Source organism: Doryrhamphus excisus, chromosome 15, assembly GCF_030265055.1.
Source record: "Doryrhamphus excisus isolate RoL2022-K1 chromosome 15, RoL_Dexc_1.0, whole genome shotgun sequence".
Classification (NCBI taxonomy): domain Eukaryota; kingdom Metazoa; phylum Chordata; class Actinopteri; order Syngnathiformes; family Syngnathidae; genus Doryrhamphus; species Doryrhamphus excisus.
In genome coordinates, this window is record NC_080480.1 from 7998415 (window position 1) to 8020000 (window position 21586).

At 40.8% G+C, this 21586-nt stretch overlaps 1 protein-coding gene across 5 annotated transcripts in view; it reads right to left on the minus strand.

Annotated features, from left to right (window-relative positions):
• LOC131103035 (thyroid hormone receptor alpha) overlaps positions 1-21586 on the minus strand; it is an 89018-nt gene that overhangs the window by 16927 nt on the left and 50505 nt on the right. For 2 of the 5 annotated variants that reach the window (XM_058048890.1, XM_058048889.1), the window contains exon 1: positions 2563-2906. The exons of the other annotated variants lie outside the window; for them this stretch is intronic. In XM_058048890.1, coding sequence (XP_057904873.1) covers positions 2563-2594 — 32 coding nt within the window. In that variant the 5' untranslated portion in view covers positions 2595-2906. Of the gene's footprint in view, positions 1-2562; positions 2907-21586 lie in introns of those variants that run through there. 5 annotated transcript variants of the gene reach the window in all.

Here is a 21586-nt window from a genome sequence, read left to right on the forward strand (position 1 = left end):
ACACACATCTTTTTATGTCTTAAATGGCTCTTTTTCTCCGATTATACCTACTATTTTATGTAATATGAGTATAAATGTGACTATAGGGGTGTTATTTGATTTCTAGAGGGCTCTAATAACATTCAAACCTGTATGTAGAAGGTTGTAAAGTGGTTTTCCATGCTTTCTAAGTAGGAAAACATTTCATAATATCCTGCTTCATCTTCAGTGTTGAATTTGCAGAAATGTGAGGGAGACTATGATTATATTTTCAAATTCATTATGAGCGCATCTGCTGTTTCAATGACCTCCATTCTTCAAACCACCTTCATCTTTTTGGCCTCCTCCTCCACGTCTGGCTACACTGTTAACTCGTGTTACATTTTCATTGCTCCTTTCTCCTGCGTGCGTCCCATTTTTCAGTTGCACCTTTCTTTACCTCTGTTCTGAAAAGTACTATTCCTTTCTTTCCACCAATGCTTAGTAATAGAAAAACAAGCGGTGACGTCTCGTTTTCATTTCTCGCTGTTCTTTTCACGGTTGATCAAACGTGTTAGTTTTATTGCCGAGCACATGCTCAGGGCAGTAACACTGTGGGAAAGTGTCTCGGCCGGTCACTATAAACTCTGTGAGGTGAGCTGTGAAACAGAAGCATTGTACATCAGCTGAAAACAACAGTCATCACTTTATTACGGATGGGCTCACCATGATGTAATCATGGATATTTCACTATCAGAGAGGAAGTTGGTTCACCGCACCAATGTCTTCTCTTTGGCCTCTGGCCTGAAATACGTAATGAAAAGCCTCTGCGCACATTGCTACAAAATCCTGTAATGCCCATGCTTGTAGTTAAGCAAGACATAGTCACAGATGCAGTTCCTATTATTATTATTATTATTTGGTTTACATAAAAAGGATGTGCTCTTATTTTGAAGGCCAGAAGTGTGTTGTGTGGATGGTTCAAATGAGCTGGGTGCAAGAATATACATGCCTCTCGTCCTTATTTCACTCAGAACTTGCACTCGTTTACATTAACAAGCAGTTTTTTTTCAAAGCCTTCCTTTCTTTTCACACAGGAAGTGAACACAATGCAAATGACAACATGTAAGCAACCAAAGTATTGCAAGTGTCAACATGGTGAATTGAAATAATTGAATAAAATTAGGTAATTTTGCTTCTTCAGATATGTTAAATTGTGCAAATATAACCATGTGATGTTCCTCTCAATGTAACTGGTTAAGCAGGTCTGAAACACATAAACCATATCATAGCATAGATCATAATCAGAGGTAGGAGAAAGTCTTTAATCCCACATCTCTGTCAAAGTCAAGGCGCAAGTCAAGTCGAGCCCCAAGTCATAGACTTAAAATTTTTAAACCTTTACAAGTGATAAGCACTGTTGAATAAAATGCTGTTGTAACAATATATTACATTTGGGAAATGCATTTTGAATTGATTTATTATATTTTAACATAACTTAGTCACAGTTAAAGAGTTGTGTTGTTTGGCCTAGAGACAGTGCCGCTGAGGAAAAGACAGGAAGCAGAACTGGAGGTAGCAGAAATGCGGATGCTGAGTTTCTCATTGGGAGTGACCATGATAGATAGGATCAGGAGCGAGTACATTTGCAATTTATATACTGGTTGGAAATTGTAAACTAATTGATAAAAAGTTCATATGATAAAAAAAAATAATGGAGAAGTTCAGACATTTCATCCAAGGACTTTGGTTAGTGCGCTGATTTAAAACATGCTAACTTTTACGACCCTACCTCTGAAAAGAATCAGAATCAAGAATCATTAGGAACCAGAATCGAAAAGCAGAATCGGAATCTGAACCGGAATAGCTCAAACTCAAATGATGCACAACTCACATGTGCATGTGAATAACCTTCTACCATTCTCCAACACTCATTGAAGCCACACCCTCTAAGGTTCATCGTGGGAAAATGTGTTGTCTTGCTGGAATGATATAACAATGGGGACACATTTTATGCAACAGTATTTTCAAGTCGTCATATTAAAGTCCAAGTCACTGATATCAAAGTCCAAGTCTCAAGATGATATTGTCAAGTCAAATCCAAAGTCATCCATGACCGAGTTATCATTGATGATCTTCAGAATAGTCAAAACCAGAGCGCCCTTGTTGACAGAATTAGAAGCAAACATTGTGCCAATTGGCAAAACATTACGCAACAAAGCTTCACATGTGGCTATTAATACATACAAAAAGAAACTCAGAACTGGAATGCACCGTACTACTGTTACAACAAATGCTTCAGCAGCAAAGCAAAACAAACAGTCTGTAACCATATGCCTTGCTTGAAGTTGCAAGATGTCTAGCATCCACCACAATGACAGGAAAAGAAAGCTGACTCAGACTTTAGGAGACTTTGAAATACTCACTAAATGACCAATGTGCTACTTTCAGTGGCTACTTTCAGTTTCTTGATGAGAATGAGAAACATGAGAAATATAGTGTTTGTAAGAGCTGTCAATCGGATATCTGCAGTACTACCAAGAATACCAAAGTGACAACTGAATCAATACAAGACCCTGCAAGTGCATAAACACAAACACCAACCTGTTGATGCAGTATGGCTGTAAAATATGCATGTTGCTCTGGTTATTGTTTGCTCTTTCAGTCTCCCGGCGCTCTAATTTACTGAGTACACTCAGTCCTCAGTGGCTGTGTTTGCAGTGAAGTTGTCCGTGTTGCTCCGGGTCCTCAAAGCAGTTGGCAAACAGCTCGCATTGATCTCCCCCTCAGACGGAGGTCTGAACTCTGACAACCTCCCTGTAACCTCAACACTGACGTTGACCCCGCGAAAGTACACAAGCCGCACAGATTGTCGAGCTCTTGTCAGTTGTGACAGCACGAGCGTTTGAGTCCGCCTGCCTCAGACTAACTGCTGGCAGGAGTGACTACGCTGTTTATTTCCCTCTCTCCCCTCCCTCTTTCGCTCCCTCTCTTCCTCCTTCTGGTTCACCCTCCCCATCTGTGGGTGCGTGAGACACAATGTGGCATTCCCTTCCGTCACAAAAAAGCTGTGTAATTATGTCAATGTTATGCTGTTCTAACATATGTGTCATACAGGGGAAACCGGTCCCATTTGTATTGAAAACATGGCGTATGACGCCCGACTCAAGTCAGTCCAGGTATATCTTGTTCTTTTAACAAAAAAGACCACAACTTAGGTTGACATAAAAATTCGAGACCCAAAGAGTTTCTATGAAAAAACTTAAACAAACGTGAATCCACTGTGGACTCCTTCGCAACTTTATTAGCAGCTTTCTGCTAACATTGTGCCAACAACACAACATTCTTTATTAACATCTTGAAAGAACGCACCCGGGATAAATTCAAACGGGAAAAGATCAAATTCAGGGCTGCACGGCGGGCGAGTGGTTAGCGCGCAGACCTCACAGCTAGGAGACCAGGGTTCAATTCCACCCTCGGCCATCTCTGTGTGGAGTTTGCATGTTCTCCCCGTGCATGCGTGGGTTTTCTCCGGGTACTCCGGTTTCCTCCCACTTTCCAAAAACATGCTAGGTTAATTGGCGACTCCAAATTGTCCATAGGTATGAATGTGAGTGTGAATGGTTGTTTGTTTATATGTGCCCTGGGATAGGCTCCAGCACCCCCGCGACCCTCGTGAGGAAAAACGGTAGAAAATGAATGAATGAAATACACATAGAAAAATAAATAAAGACCAAGACCCGCATTAATGTTATTTTTAAACAGCTAAAATAAAGTTGTGAGTTTGAACCGTCTCTTCTCTCTCAACGTACCAAACATCATACTACGCTCACCATAATGCCATAATCAAGGGGAGCCCTGAGCTTGTTTCTCTGCAACAAGATGGTCCCATCTGGGGGTAATGGGAGACATTAGCCATGTTTTCATGAGGAGTTTTTCGTCTTTCCAAATGGAATCTTTGTGAATGACTTTTCCGAAAACAATGGTATACATGGAAAGGAATATTCCAATCTCTTGTCTACATGCGCCGCTATGATCGAACAGAATAGTCAATGGGGCATGCGCAGTAAAACATAAACATCAACATCACGTGATACCAGCTTCCCCGACTTTTTGTTTCACTTGTTGGAATAACTCCGTATTCTGAGTTCTTCGTACGTCCAGTCTTGAAATTATATTCAGTTCTTTCAAAGTTTGGATCGAAAGCAAACTTTCCGCAGCCGTGCTGATTGCGTACCACCATTATTCCATTTGAGTGGGTACAAGATACGTCAATCGGTTTGGGGAAAGGAATATTCCACCCCTGTGAATCCAATTATATGTCCATTCGGATTGCCACTTTTCGGAATGAGGTGTATACAAAGGTTATATTGTTTCTGTTTGAGTAAATAAACCGAATGCAAGGGGAATATTTGTGTCCATGTATACGTGGCTAATGACGTAGTGCAGAGGTGCACACACTTTTTCAGACTGAGAGCTACTTGGGACACGACCGAGTCAAAACGATCTACCACCTACTAAAAATGCAAGACACATTTTGACACACGCGTCACTACGCATGTGTATACAACTGCGCTAAGTACTGCAAAATAGTGGTGGGCAAACCGGATCATTACAATTCATTCAGTAAAAAGATCCATTCATTTCGGTCAATTGGTCGTTAGCCTGTGATCTATCCCTGTGTCGAGTCAGTCCGTTCACTCATGTTCACGTTCGTTCCGACTCAACAGCGCAACAACTAGTGCCGTGTCGGTCATGAACGAACGGCTGACGAGTGTCCGTCAATCTCTCATCTCGGTCTTTCAGTGAGCTAACCCCACCCACAGAGTGAGGTGCGACGATAGGATAAGACAGGCAAGCACACAGATAGTCCCGCCCTGCAAAAGGAACGGTGAACTGACTCTCCAGCCAATAAAAAAAAAAGCATTTCCAACTGCGTTTGCCTCATCTGTCAGTCTACAATAAAACGCCAACTTTGTTTTTCAATGCCATGCGATCTACCCATAATGTCTTTGTGATTGAACAGTCGATCACAATCGACATAATAGGCAACCCTGATGTAGTGCATTGCATATGTCCAGTCTACTCTGTTGTTGATGTCACTGCAAAAAAAACCCAGTTCACACAGATATGATGTCGGAAATGGCAACAGGGTTTTCAGGGTGGTGGCGATCTCAGAGTGCTGTGTCATTACTTTAATCCAGAACATCTGTACAGTTTTTGTCTTTTTTTTTTTACTTTAAAAAATAATTTTTTAAAGTCGCCATTGTTTGCGATCTCCAGCAGTTGACGTTCTTCTTGCACAGATATGCTGGAGTCACCTGGATTTTTCATAAATGGGCCACGGATCTATTCCTTGGCAGTTCTTGTGTCATTTTTGGTCGGGAAGTAGCACTTGAAGTCTTTTAAAAGAAAAGACAGGTGATCCTGCCCCAGCTGGGAGAATGAAGGCTCACACTCTCACACAAAATCCCTGCTAGTGTCTGAAACATTTCCAATATGCCTCCGTTAACGTGCCGTCCCAGTAAATCCAGTTTGGCATTAAATGCAGCTACTCTATCGGCCAACTTGAAGAGCGTTGTCATTTTCCCCCGAAGTGACAGATTGAGTTCATTGAGGTTGAATACTGTATGTCACACAAGTAAGCCAGTTTTGCGACTCATTTCTCATCACTGAAATGTGCTGAGAGAAATCTTTGCAGCGGCTCTCGCAATCGTAATTCAAACACTCTGGCCAGCGATTACCCTCGAGGTAACCATCTTATTTCTGTGTATAAGAAAAGCCATCCATCTCCTCACAGAGCTACTCAAAAGGCTAGAGTTAAAGGCATGTGCTTTGATGTGGTTAATAACGTCAGTCAACATTCAGTACGCTGTTCAATTCTGGTGGCATTTTCCAGCATTTCCCTGTGAATTGATACAATATGTAGATTCACACTCAGATGCTACCTCCTTAATCCGAATAGTTAAACCAGACAGCCGTCCAAAAGGACGGTTTCAGTTTTTCTGACATATACCCATCCAGCGCCTTGAACGGTTCTGCGGCTGTGGTATTGCTTGGCAATGAGAGTTCACATAACATATCTTCATGTACTCGACATCCTCCTGATTTTGTTGTTGTCCACATCTGTTGATTCGTCATGTTGTCACATTCGTGATGTTCTGAGTGCATTCGCATTTATTGATGTGGTGGCTGCCAGTCATTTCTTCTGTCTTTCTTGCTGCTGTTTTTGTCTTTCCAAATACTCCGGTGGCTTTTAATTCAGAGTGCTTGGTTTCCAAGTGGCAAAGCAGTTTTGAAGGCTTTCTTGCCTCATTAGAAAGTCAGTCGTCGCATATTTTGCAGGGCGGGCTTGGTCTGTGAGAATCACATGTCGTGATAAATCCAGTTCAAGTAGATCTTGTTGTATTGTCCGTTAAAAGCTTTTATTTCTTGGAAGTGGTAGGCTCTTCTGTCTTTTCACTGGAACTTTGGAACCCCTTCGAAAAGAAACTTTGCAAACATTTTACTCATTTTTGCGAACTTGTGGGTTTGTCATTGAGATGTAACCGAGAGAATCCGGTCATTTTTCAAATAAAAATTTTCTAAATGAAAGGAAAGGTATTCAAAACTGTGGTGTGACCAGCCATGTTGTTTGGTCTAGAGACAGTGCCACTGAGAAAAGGACAGTAAGCAAAACTGGAGGTAGCAGAGATGAGGATGCTGAGGTTCTCATTGGGAGTGACCATGATGGATAGGATCAGGAAGGAGTACATCAGAGGGACATTACATGTTAGAGGCCTTGGAGATAAAGTCAGAGAGGCCTGACTGAGATGGTTGGGACATGTCCAGACCAGAGATAGTGAATATATTGGTAGAAGGATGCTGCGTTTAGAGCTGCCAGGTAGGAGGCGTAGAGGAAGACCAAAGAGGAGGTTTATGGATGTAGTGAAGGAGGACATGAGGGTAGTTGGTGTGAGAAAGACAGATGCAGAAGACAGGGTTGGATGGAGGACACTGTTTGCTGTGGCGACTCCTGAAGGGAAAAGCCACTAAAATAATTAGTTATTTCTTGGGCAGTCGGCGGCCCGGTACCGGTCCGCGGCCCGGGGGTCGGGGACCACTGTCCTAGAGGACAAAAAAGTCCACTCTCAATCAACTTGAGTTCTAATAAAAAATACCAAACATGTAAATATTATTATTATTTTAACCCTGCAAATTTGATTCAATGTTGCCACTGTTTTTGCTTTGAAAAATACAAACCAAATGTTAAATGAAATAAGTTATTTTCCATATAATAAATGTTAGAGGCCTGGGGGTCTGTGATAAAGATCAGTCTTAACTATACATACAGTGAGATTAGTAGTAAAATTGATTTTGAACAACAAGCAACAACCACTTAACAACAAGTAAATAGCTACTTTGGTCACCATCTTCTATTAACATCTACCAGCCAGTTCAAGGGCGTCGACATTAATGAGTTCCTCTGTGTTATTTAAATTTCATGAATGTCCAATTTGCGTTTCTCTTCCATTAATCTTTCTCCCTATCTCTTGGCATCCTCATTAGTAGTGATTAGTTAATGTCACTGAACTCATTTTCATGTCTTTTCACTGTGCAGAATGTTTCATGTTTTCAGTGTATTTGTCCCTCAGGAATAAAATGCCAAAAAAAGCTACTCAACATCCAAACTCACTTAGGCTTTAACACTAACTGGATTACGTAACAGCAGATGATGCAGTCTCTCTGATACAAAGAGGATGGGAAGGCTATTACTCTTCTCGTGCCAAACACTTCCATTTGGAAATCATTTATATACTCTATATCAGGGGTCTCAAACTCAATTTACTTGGGGGCCACTGGAGCTCGGGTCTGGGTGAGACTGGGCCGCATCAGGTTTTAAAAAAAAAAAACCCCAAAAAACGCATTTATTAAAAACAAAAAAAATTAAAAAACTTCGCTTTGGTTCCAATTTTCTACAAGAAAAGCTCTGATAAAACATTCCACTGTTCTCAAATATCTTACTTTTTATTTTTCTACACAAAATAAGATGAAAAATCCATAAACAAATCAAGAATAAAGAAAATAAATTAATCAGTAATAAATAAATATAATAATAATACGGCAAATAATAAAAACTTAAGAAACCACATATGGGTAGACAAATTATTTTTTTCAGATTAAAATGAACAAAGCATTATTAGAGCCCTGTAGACATGACAAAACACGACTATAGTCACATTTATACTCTTTTTATTTACAACATATTGCGCAACTGCAGGGTCTTGAGACACATGCTAACTCGCAAACTAGAGAGCTAGCGACCTAAATGGTAGCCTTCAAGTTATTTCCTTTAAACTTAAATAGTCAAAAACTTACCACTTCCACACGGATAGGGATGATAACTATTAACAGTTATTTAACCTTTAACATGAACATTAATCAAACGTAATAATTTATTTTTGGGTACATGATACCATACAGCATCCATATCAAACTTGTGCGGGCCGCACTAACATTAAACTTTCATATCAAGGCGGGGGCCTCAAACTAGTGTCCTGCGGACCACATTTGGCCCGCGGGCCGCGTGTTTGAGACCCCTGGTCTATATAAAAGCCCACAATTGTTTTGTTGTTTTTATGTCTTTATGTGCTGCATGGTGGACTAGTGGGTAGCATGTTGGCCACACAGTCAAGAGATGGGTTCAAATCCCGGGCACTCCGGTTTCCTAAGACATTCCAAAAACATGCATGTTAGGTTAACTGTCGACCCCTAAAGTAGGTATGGGAATGGTTGTTTGTCTATATGTGCCCTGCGATTGGCTGGCGACCAGTCCAGGGTGTACCCCACTTCTTGCCTAAAGTCAGCTGGGATAGGCTCCAGCATACCCCCACAACCCTAGTGAGGATACGTGGCACAAGAGAAAGGATAGATGTCTTTATGCATCACTGATAATGTTTTTGTTGCAGAAACATTTATGATACAGTAATTTATGACTTTCTGCAGCCTGTGTAATGTCTTTACTCTACAGTGCATGTGACAAGGCACCCACTTTGTGCCTGCAGTGTTACACAATATTGCGTGCCAATGAGTAAATCGGCCATAAGCAGATGTGCCTTTTTTTCTAGTTTATGCAGGAGTTCAGCATCTTGTAGGTCCCTTGCAAATAGACAACTTAGTGTGATGCCTGGTGTTGTGTGGTATCACGTGGGACAAAGCAGCACCAAATAATGCCATGACTGCTCCATGAATGCGATGCTGGTGACAATGCGAGTGGACCGTGGGCTTTTTTTTCCAATATCACAAAGCCAAAGGCATACCTTTATAATCAGAATATGACGCCGAACTTGGTTAGATGGAGTTAGAACTGGGAGAAAGAGAGAGGAGGCACAGAGAAGTGGTCCAAGCTGGAGCTGGACCCAGAGACGGGGTGACTGACAAATAGTGGTGCATTCGCTTGTGAGGTCTGACTTTTTCATGGAAAAAAAAAGGTTTTGTGATGCAAATGCGTTACTCTTTTGAACGCATATTGTTTTGAGAAGCAAACTTGACAAAACAACTTGACTTGTGACCCCAGCCAACTTAGCTGCCACTACTTTCCTCAACACCTAGAACTAACCACGGGACAAAGTAGGGCAAAAGTCACAGGGGATGCACTACACCGCCGATGGGGATGTCATACAACTACATGTCAAACTATCCGTTTAACAAGGATGGTCATATCACAACCATAAGAAGCGCATTCATGATAAATGACAAAAAATATAATGCAATTCTCTCTGAAAATGCATGTGAATGGTTAGAAATAAGATTACTACAGAAGGCTTGCTAAAGAAAGGAATGAATTGAGGACTATAACAACAATGACAAGTGCATCCAGGCATTTTATGACAATCAACAGATGCAAATGCAAGATGCCCACTAGCGGTTGAGAGCAGAATAGGGCAGGTCGTAGCAGGGCTACTCATCTACATAATGGACAGTTTTGAAAATGTAAGGGCCCAAGGGCCGGCTGGGCATGTGCTGACACATTATACTATTTTAGTATAATGGCAAAAGTGCAATTAACAAAAACACACATCACAGCAGTATTTCATGTAAAGAAAATAGAAATGAATCAAATGAAAAGAAATCAGTATGACATCAGTTCACATCATTGCAAGTAAATTAAAAATGCAAGCAAAAAATAAAAGTGCATCATATAAATTACCTAGTTTTTCAATTTTGCTAGCATGTCCCCATCCAAAACATGCACATGGAGTTTGACATGCACCCCCAACACTGACCGGCTCTGCCCGCCGGCTGTGATTGGTTAGCTTGCAGAACATTATTTCATGTGTGCATATGACTCATTCAGAGATCGGTGAGCACACAAATGTTGATTTTAAAAACAAATAATCACACAAGGATTTCTCTTTAAATATGTAATCATGTGTTTTTGTTTATCCATCAACCAGCCTGTCATTTTTTCCTCCCACAATTTCACTGGCTGAGACTGGATGTAACGATTTCAGCTATGCACAGTAAGTATGAGCACAGAAGGTAATTGGCTATTGTGCCCCAGCAGATGTGTTAAACAGTTTTCTATACTATCGAAAATTCACGGTTCAAAATTCATTCAGTAGCGTGAAATGACTAATGCACCCATGCAAACTGAATTTACAATCAATAACGTGAAACATATTCGATGAAAATGTTGGAAAATGCACAGCAGTAGTGAGTGTGTCTTTATAGATATAAGGCTTGGTGTGGACTAACTATATTCTGGACCACTGCCTATGTAATAGGATTTTCATCTGAATATATGACAGTGCTTCTCAATTATTTTCTGTCATGGCCTCCCAAGGGACAGAATTTTTTTTTCCCAATAGCGGCAGCAGTCCAAGCAGGAGGTGTAGTAATTCTACACTTGATCAAACTTACTTAAGATTTGTTAGATCAAAACACAATCACTGCCCAAGACTTCAAATCTCACCAAAAATAGGCTTTCCTATGATGTATAACACAGGAAGGAGTTAAATATGAGCCGTCTTCTTCTATTGTTGCTTCATTGCAACACGTAATGCCTTGTTGTTGCCCCCTGCAGAGCGGAGGAAGTACTGCAGTTATATTTTTTGGGTGATGCCTTGGTTCTCTGGGCTTCCAAAAACCCATGAAAATCGATGCTGAGTCTCTTAGCAGTTACACAATGATGAATAAAGTAGGGCATGAATCATGTGGCTCTTTTTTTTTTTAAACCCTCATTATAGCTATTTGGGTTGCATGAGCTCGCTATCTTTTGTCTTCCAACTTCAATGCAAACAGCAATGCATGTGACAGAACCTTGACGTGGCCAGTTAATCTTTCTTTTATGGGTCTGTTTTCCCATAATAAGTCCATGCCAAATTCAAGGAAGGAAGTTGCAGTTAAAGCAACACAACAGGACTAAGAATAACCCAGTGAGTTCTCAGGAAAAAGCCACTAATTAATACGCCGACGTTCTGGCTTTGTGAGAGGGAGGAGGGACTGCTGAGCTTGCTCGACTCGGCCGTTTTGGATGGAAACTGCATCCACCTCCAATTAAAAAAAAAAAAAAAAACAATCACACTTTAATGGAAACCACTCCATGAAACTGCTCATGTGACTGCCATGCTTTGAATGAATTACACTTTGCCAGGGAACATCAAAGTGTTGTACAATATGCTGTTGTTTTGTCACACAACAGGAGCGACTGGCATGACTCCAAAATGCTTTTATGTGTGTTTGTGTACAGAGGTGAGGCAAAAGTGTTTAGATGTCATACAATGCAGTGAGTCCCCTGGGGCGGCGCCAGTTGGTGCCAGTTTGCTCCAATGCAATTTGCTGTGGTACATAGTGTCCCCAGTAAGGTGCCTAGTGACGTGCAGTGGCTCAAACTGCCTCCCAACTAGCTCGAGGTGGCCCGTGATGGCGACAAAAATGTCAAAATGTTTAAAATCTTCCTCGCGCCGATTGCTTGATGCGAGTGTCCACCAAGTGGAACCAAATGTTGCAAACAAGCCGCCTATTGGAATCCACTGGAATGTAATGGCGCGAGCCAAGTTGTGCCAATGATGCTAGGAGTCCATTGGGCCGGCGCCAGTTGGTGCCAGTTCGCTCCAATGCAATTTGCTGTGGCACATAGTGTCCCCAGTAAGGTGCCTAGTGACGTGCAGTGGCTCAAACTGCCTCCCAACTGGCTCGAGGTGGCCCGTAATGGCGGCAAAAATTTCAAAATGCCTATTGGAATCCACTGGAATGTAATGGCGCGAGCCAAATTGCGCCAATGATGCTAGGAGTCCATTGGGCTGGGGCCAGTTGGTGCCAAATATTATGTGATTGGCGTGTAGTGGCTCACTGTGGCGCCAATTTGGCGCCAACTGGCACCAACTGGCACCGGCCCAGTGGATTCTTAGCATAAAGAATCCTTAGATATGCTCCTTAGATATGCTCCTGTGCAATACTATGTGTATATTTTGGATATCTTGTATATATCTTGTTAAATTGTCTTTTTTACTCTACTTTTATATACTTTTTTTTACTTGACTACTGCACTGAAAGGAGAAGCTCTCAATCTCGTTGTACATCTTGTATAATGACAATAAAGGCCATTCCATTCCATTTCCATAGATGCATGATATGATACAAATACCGTACAAGGTGAATCAAGTGTGTGCCGGTAAACTTGCGGTTTAACATCTTATCCATGCAGTACAAGTTATCCATATGTTTTATTGTGTCAGGGCACATTGTAATAATTCTTGTGGTTGTACTTTACTTTATTCATCTGGCATGTGAACGGCTTGAGCGAGGACAGACAAAGACAGTCGAGAAGAAGAAAAACTCCAAAAAAGAAAGAGGAAAAAATGATGACAGGTTGAGAACGACAATAACAGGAGACAACAGCAGCAATAGCACTTGTTGGGACCTCGTCGGGGAACCAGAAATAGAAAGCAAGAGCAGAAAGCAATAACAAGCTGCAATGACAGCAATCACAACTGCATCCACTTCTGCTGCCTTGATTTAAGAGGGGCTAGACAGAAAGCTAGGCGTTGCGATAACAACAACAACAACCCACAGCCCAAGGGACAACTGGGCCCGAGTCCAGACAATCAGGGCATCCCGCAACCCACAGAAACAGAAGGGACACACATAGTAGTATAAGTACCATACTTGAGCAGTACTTATCACAAGCTGGAACATATAAACACATAAACATATGTGCTGCTGATCATGCCAAGATATCTCTGCTAGCATACTAGCATTTACTCCAGGTACTACAGTTTTCACTCGATCGCCGTGCAGCCTAAAGGGGGGCCAATTTTACTCCTTTATCTACCCTTTGTGGTCTCCTATAGAGCAGCTACACACAATAACCCGTACAGAAAACCTTTTAGATCTTCCAGAGTCTGCACCTATTCTACCTGTATTTCCATTCATTTGTGCTTCCAACCTAAATGGTCTGTTTTAAATGATGATGATGATGGTTGGGTTTGCTTGAGGAATGTTTTCTCAATTACAAAATGCCTTTATCGCTAACCATTTTCAGGTTACAACCGTTTGACGTAGTAATATCAAAATTGAATAATTTCTTTAAAAAAAACAGTGGGACATAAAGGGTTTTTAGACACTGTTAAAAAAAAATACTAACCCTCACCCTAACGTTCTTTCTGTCTGCCACTCATCTCCCCTAAGGAACTAATTTACAGCAACATAGCCGAGCATGAGTCTTAAATATTTACTATTATTATGTCTACAAGAATGGGTAATATGAGTGTAAAGGTGACTATGGGGGTGTTATTTAATGTCTAGAGGACTCTAATAATGTTTAATTTATTCCACCCACGGCCCGCCTCCAGGCATGCCCACTCCGCTGTGATTCATCACACGTCCAAAGTGCTTCCTAACTGTAAACCATATAAGGAAGTCTGTGATGTCTCTGTGACATCACAAAGGGGCAGTTTTACCACGCCTTTTGAAACCGAGGGTTTTGAAACATCCCGCACTTCGTTCAGGGCTCACTTCCAAATACGCAAACCTCATTATCTGAAACTTTGGCATCATTTAACACGAGAATACTACATTGTAACTACATTTATAGGTCAGAAAAGTGGAAAATACATAATAGATCCCCTTTAAAGAAATCTCTTAAGTGGCATTCTGGTACTATGGTGCCACGTCACGCAGTGGCTCCCCCTCGTCTGGTTCAAGCATCCCCACAGCAACGACACTGCATCCAGGGATTACAACGAACAGGAAGTGGGAGGTGGTTCAGACTGCCAATCATTCACGAACAGTGTGGGATCCGAAGGCGGAACCAAAGGTCCTTTGAGGGTCATCTAAACATTTGAAGCATACTGTCGAATTAAGCGAGCAAATACAGCATTTAGTATTGGACTCAAACCTAGACTTAAGCTTTACTAAAACCGGGCACCATCAGCAGCTCTAATCTTTACCAAAAAGGGGGAACCTACATAAAAAAAACATCACAGTGTAGCCAAATCCAGTGGTCGAATTGCAATTATTTATTCGAGTGTTGAGATCTAATAATTTATCAATAAGCCACAAAGAATTGTAAAATTTTATGTGCTTACACAAAAATGATTTAACACCTGCGCCAGCGGCAACAAAGTTGTTACTATTCTTAAAAGTAAATATCAAAACTTTGTAGCTGCCGCTAATCAAATGCAAATGGGATAATGTTATACTATTTAATTATTCATTCATTCATTTTCTACCGCTTATCCTCACGAGGGTCGCGGGGTTGCTGGAGGCTATCCCAACAGTCATTGCACCCTGGACTGGTAGCCAGCCAATCACAGGGCACATATAGACAAACAACCATTCACACTCACATTCATACCTATGGACAATTTGGAGTCGCCAATTAACCTAAGTTAAGCATGTTTTTGGAATGTGGGAGGAAACCGGAGTACCCGGAAAAACTCCACACAGAGATGGCTGAGGGTGGAATCGAACTCTAGTCTCCTAGCTGTGTGGCCTGCGTGCTAACCACTAGCTCACCGTGCAGCCTCTATTTAATAATGAAAAAGATATTTATATGACACACTTGACAGAACTATTAAATAATTGGCACAAAAAATCAAGTGCAAATGATACAAACTCAATGTTGGATAAACCCAGATATCATAAAACCGATAAAAGACCGAGACCAAGCCCTGTGAATAATGAGACCATCAAAATATAAAGATATTTTGGGTTGAAGGAGCTTAGCACATCAGTCACTCGGCCCATCTCCAAAATTATTAATCCTGAACAAAAAATGTTTCCAAGCATGTGGATAATCGCTCCCATTTTTAAAGTGGAGACCCTATTTCTGTGGCGAACTATAGAAGCATCAGCAGTGGCCGAGGTAGCAGAGAAACGAGTCGCAAAACAAATAATCATTTAAACACCACACCCTTTGCTCTACATCCTATGCAGTTTGGCTTTAGAGCCAATTACTCCACCCAGACTGTTGCTTGTTATTTCACTGCAAACATCGGCGCCATTTTAGACCAAGGTGGGGTTTGGTGGCATGTTTTTCACGCTGTCAATCATAACATTTTGCTGACAAAATTATCATTTACATTTTTCACCAGATGCACTGAGATAGATTCTTACCTTAATTAGCGCTCCCAACATCTCAGAACCCAGTCTGTTAAATCAGTAGCCATCTGTCTATCCACTGGAGTTCCTCATGGATCAAATTTAGGACCATTGTTGTTCTCACTTTCCATTATGACATCGCATTCATTTGTGTTGACGTTTCCGTCCAAAATGTATGCTGATGACACTGTAAATTTACGCTCACGGTAGAAGTCCGACAATACCTTCAGTGCAGAGCCAGATGTTTCGTACCAGAATTCAAATATCTGGATATCATAACTGCCACAAAGCTGTCATTTAAGTCACATGTTAAAAGGCTCTCTAATCGGATCAAATTTAATCTCAGTAACTTCAGACACATTCGCCTTTAAATGTCTGCACAGGCAGCAAAAATGTACATGTACGCTATGATCTCCTCGCATATCACTGACTGTTTACCCACTTGGTCACAGGATCGTATTACATCTTTGAAACCCCTGCAGTCACATCATAAATACATTATGTACTTTTTCACTATAGTCCAGTATTGTCAGCTGAGACAATATGGTCAAATGATCAAATCGAAAAATTATTCACGGGTTATCATCACCTCCTCTTACACCATGTCAACATCCAACTGGTAATAGCAGTACCAGAGGCACTGAGAGAGGAGATTGCATTATTCCCTTTTAGAAAAAGTGTATTTAGAGAAAACAGCTTTCTCCATTCAAGCTGTTACTATGCGGAACCTCAAACCCATAGCCATTAGAAATGAAAACATATCATACAAATGACTTATTGACAATCAGAGCTACCAACCCTAACCACAGACTGACAGGTACTGCTATTGTTAGGATCCTGTCTTGCTGTAAATGATGATGATGATGATGGCTGGGTTTGCTTGAGGGATGTTTTCTCAATTACAAAATGCCTTTATCGCTAACCATTTTCAAGCTACAACCGTTTTGACGTAGTAATATCAAAATTTTATATTTTCTTTTAAAAAACTCCTAAAGGACCTAAAGGGCTTGTAGGCACTGTTAAAAAATACTAACCCTCACCCTAACATGCTTTCTGCCTGCCACTCATCTCCCCTAAGGACATAATTTACAGCAACATACACAAGCATGAGTCTTATTTATGTCTTAAATATTTACTATTATTATGTCTACAAGATTGGGTAATACGAGTGTAAAGGTGACTATGGGGGTGTTATTTAATGTCGAGAGGACTCTAATAATGTTAAAACAGAATTTGGAAGGTCTTACACAGGTTTTCACTACTCTAACTCCATCAATATTTAATTCATAAATAAGAAATCCTACTTTGCAGAAATTCACTTATCATGTTCGGGGCTGGAACCAATTAACCGCGATAAATGAGGGATTACTGTAGTTATTTTTTAACTGGAATGCAAGGAATTCTAACAGTTCCTCAACAGCGTGAGACTATTTTGATGGTCCACGTAGATGAAATACTGTTTATAATTCCCCGTGGAATAAAATGCGGTTGTCCATTCTTCTAATATTTCTTCCACATATAATATCAGATATCACATTTATACCTATGGGAAATTTAGCATGTCCAATTAGCCTAACAAGCATGTTTTAGGGATGTGCAGACTCAACACACAGAGGTCCAAGCTGAGATTCAAATTCAAACCAACTGCTAGTCCCACCACATAGCACATAGCACCCTACTGTGTTAAAATGTCCGTCCTTACGAAATACGCAATTTTTTACACTGCATCTCATTAAACTATGTGGACGTAAGTAATGATGTGCCCGGTGGCTATGTATCTAGTCTTTCCTAAATAAAAGGATTCTACCTCAGGGCACTATTACTTGAGTCAACACGCTGTGTTGAACACTTAGAACGCTTGTTCCAGGTGGATATTAGTAAACAGGAAAATGCTAAAAACTACTTCAGTCAGACTGTATTACTATAATAAGCCACCTATTTGGCTTTGCAGTGTACTAGAGAAAACTATCTTATCAGTAGTGGTAGTGTCCCAAAGAAAAGGGAAGCCATCGTCACCATGGAAGTGAAAGTGAGCATTATAAAAAGCTCCAAGAGAGGAGACACGCACACTGATATTGGCCACTGGATAAAGATTATTGAATGCTAATGAATGCTGGAGGGGTCATGGATTCTCTTCACTGTTATGGAAATCTGGAAGAGGAGATTATTCTTCCATAGTAGCCTGCGACAATATTTTAACAAGGTAGAAAGGCCTCCAAGTGATCCTGTACCCTGTACCCTTCTGCAGACTATGGCTGAATCTCAATTCAACCCCTTGGCACTGATCTTATCCCTTAACCCTTGGTTTTAGGCATTCACGACTTGTGTCTGACAAAACATTGCATTCATCATCCAGTATTGATGGTCAGGAAGTGAGACAAATAAAAAATGTAAACAACATGGCCATATGGGGACAGCACACCACATTATCTAACTTTATCCATCCATCCATCCATTTTCTATACCGCTCATCCTCACTTGGGTCGCGGGTATGTTGGAGCCGATCCCAGCTGTCTTTGGACAAGAGGTACACCCTGGACTGGTTGCCAGCCAATCACAGGGCCCTAAGTTTTAAGGGGTAAGAATTTGGATCCAGTCTATGGTAATGGTAATGGTTTTATTTCATTTGAACATGCATCAGATTACAATTGAATGCATCACATAATCAGTTCACAGTTCCACATGTCCAAAAGGAGTAGGAAGAAGCAAAGCTTATTAAATCCTACCCCTCCATCTGGTACTTTAACTATCAGTAACTGTTACATTTGTTCACTTCCTGCTTTCCTCATGTAGTTTTTTATGTTTTTCTTTTAATTTTTGTCACGTACCAAAGTACGAGGTGATATGACCATCCAATGACATAATGGGTACCATAGTAAGTGTCAATATAGTGATATATATAGCACATCATGACTGGTTCAAGACTCTTCATCCTTGTATTTAGCAAACATCAACTGCTTGTATTGTTTCTTGAATTGGCTCATCGTTGTGCATTGTTTGAGGGTCTTACTCAATCCATTCCATAGTTTGATTCCACATACTGAAATGCTATGGCTTTTTAACGTAGTCTAAATGTAGTAGTTTAACGTAGTCTAAATCAGTGATTTTCAACCTTTTTTGAGCCACGGCATGTTTTTTACATTGGAAAAATCTTGTGGCGCACCACTAACCAAAATTGTTACAAAATGTCACCACAACCTCACACATGCATCAATAAGTCTATCGGAGGAACAAGGTAGGTGTTGCCACACGGACCAATATTACATTGCTCTGCCAGTCTTTACACCACAGACACTCGAGTAGCCACGTTTTTACATGACAAGTTTTTCTCTTTCCGAATGACCTTTCGGGAAACAATGGTATCCATGGAAAGGAATATTCCAATCTCTTATCTACATGCGCCGTTAAAATCAACCAGAATAGTCAATAGGGCATGCGCAGTAAAACGTAAACATCAACATCACGTGATACCGGCTTCCCCAAGTTTTTCTTTCACTTGTTGGAATAACTCCGTATTGCCAGTTTTTCGTCTGTCCAGTCTTGAAATTTAGTTTGAATCAAAAACAAACTTTGCTTAGTCCAGTGCCGATTGCTGGCCTCCATTTTTAAAACTGAAGAATGTCTGGATCCGCGTGTTATGTCATATCTGAGCATGCTCTGAAAGAACGCACCCGGGTTAAATTTAAACAGGAAAAGATCAAATTCAATCTTGCTAATATTTTATAATTAAACTCACAACATATTTTATATACAGTAAAGTCTCGTTATATCGATATCGGTTATAACGAATTACTGCTTATTACGATACTATTTTCATTTCCCGGCAAATTTCTAGTCTTTTATGATATAATTAGTTCCGTTAGTACGATACCCGGTTATTATGATAATCCGGTTACTACGATGCCCTTTTCATCTCCCGCCAGCCAATTTGGTCTGCTTATATCGATACAAAAGCAGCTTAAATCAATCTTTGCTTAAGGATTTCAATACCAAAAAAGAACACGGCGAACGGCTGCTTCCAGTCAACTTTATTTTTCACACTTCCACCACCAGAGCGCAGCACACACACCGATTCCCGCACTTCCTGGTTCACAGGTCATGCTCAACCCGCCCCACATAGCTGGCCAAACATTGTTCTATACTATAGAACAATGTCGAGTGCATTATTGCCCACTTTTAATGCAGTTCGGCGCAGGATCGGATATATCGACAGTCCGGTTATATCGATATTTATTCAGACTCTCGACAATATCAATATAACGAGACTTTACTGTAGATATATATTTTCGTTTTTAATAAAACTGGACTTGTGAATGGCGTATAGAAGGGTTTAGATTCTGTTTCACAGATGGCGGTCATGCACACGAAAGCTGCTTGCCAACCGCCAATAAACAACAGAAGACGAAAAACACCAGGAAGAAGAAGGCACCCTGATAACTTTCCGTTTGAGCGGGTACAAGATACCTCAATCAGATTGGTTAAAGGAATATTCCATCCCTGTGTAATTCTTTCCATTTGAGCAAATAAACCAAATGCAATTGGAATATTTGGGTCCATGTATACTATTGACATAATGGCTATTGACATAATATTTGCAAATGATGATTAATAAATGTTAATTATAAAAAGTGATATTGGATAATTCCTCACGGCACACCTGACCGTTTCTCAAGGTACACTAGTGTGCTGCGGCACAGTGGTTGAAAATCACTGGTCTAAATGTATATCCGAATAAGTCCGTCTGTCCCTTCCAGTGCGCAAGACAACCACAGGGATAAAAGTGTTTTATATGTCCCTTGTGTGTTCTGTGTTAAGTGTGCGTGAGTTAAATTCGGTATAATTTATGTACGGGCTCCAACTTTCATAACAGACTAGGAAAGGAACCTGTTTCTAACACAAGAACAGACCTTTATTTATTCTCCTGAGGTAATCCTTATTTATGCTTTATTCTCTGTAATCTTCATCTGTGTGTGTTTAAAAGAAAGCGAAGGAGCATCCACAATGTTCTGAGACTGAAAAAAAAAAAATCACAAAGGGGAGGGTACAGGGCATGAGGCAGCACTCACGAGAACACGTGCATGCTCAATGACACCGCAAGAAACACGCACATGCGCACAAACACAAAGCAACAATCCCCTGCTGTCGTCACATATTGAGGCATCCTGAGCCGTCCTCTGCTTTCTGTTACTCCATCTGTCCTCACTAGTTCCTAATCCCTCTAATCCACACACCCACATAGCCATAATATGATGCATGCATATGTACACACACATATACCATACTCAACACAAACATTACACTGGCGCAGGTATGCATGATCACTTGAGCATAACAACTGATCCGATCACATGGGGAATCACTCCCGTACAGATGGCCCACGCACTCGGTCCACTGAGACGTCTGCCAAAGTCCAATTACCTTCCCGAGGTAGATGCACCCTTTACAATGAGCTACATTAAACATGCTCTACATGGCGGTATCCATGGCAATAGGTGAGCTCGTGGGGGTCACTAATGTCAATACATGCATTGCATGTATTTCCATATTAATACTAGAGTTCAAAATGCATGGTTCCAGATGAAAGTTTCCTATAGGTGTACTGTAGTTCAACACAACTATCGGGTTCAAATCTTTTTACCCTAGTTGGAAATGTGGGTTTCCTCAGAGGAATACAGTAGTACACATTTCTACTGTTCAAGGTAACACAGGTAACAGGTTCTTCCAGTTCCCGTCCTAAATGCAAATACATGCTTAGCTTAGCAGAATGTTACTTAACGTTAAGTAACTTGATCTAGTTCCACTTGCACTATTAAAGTAGGAAGAAGAAAAGTCTATTTAATCACCCCTTCTCCGTATTACTTCACTTCCTGTACTTCCATGGAAGCCCACGAATCACAATTTTCAACATCCTGTCTTTTTATCATCCATGTGTGTCCTTATGTAGCTTGCATTATACATTGGAAAAACTGGCAGATGGTCTCACATGACAACTTACTGTGTCGTTATCAAAATCAGGAGTGAAAATGTGATCAGTTCACAGTGG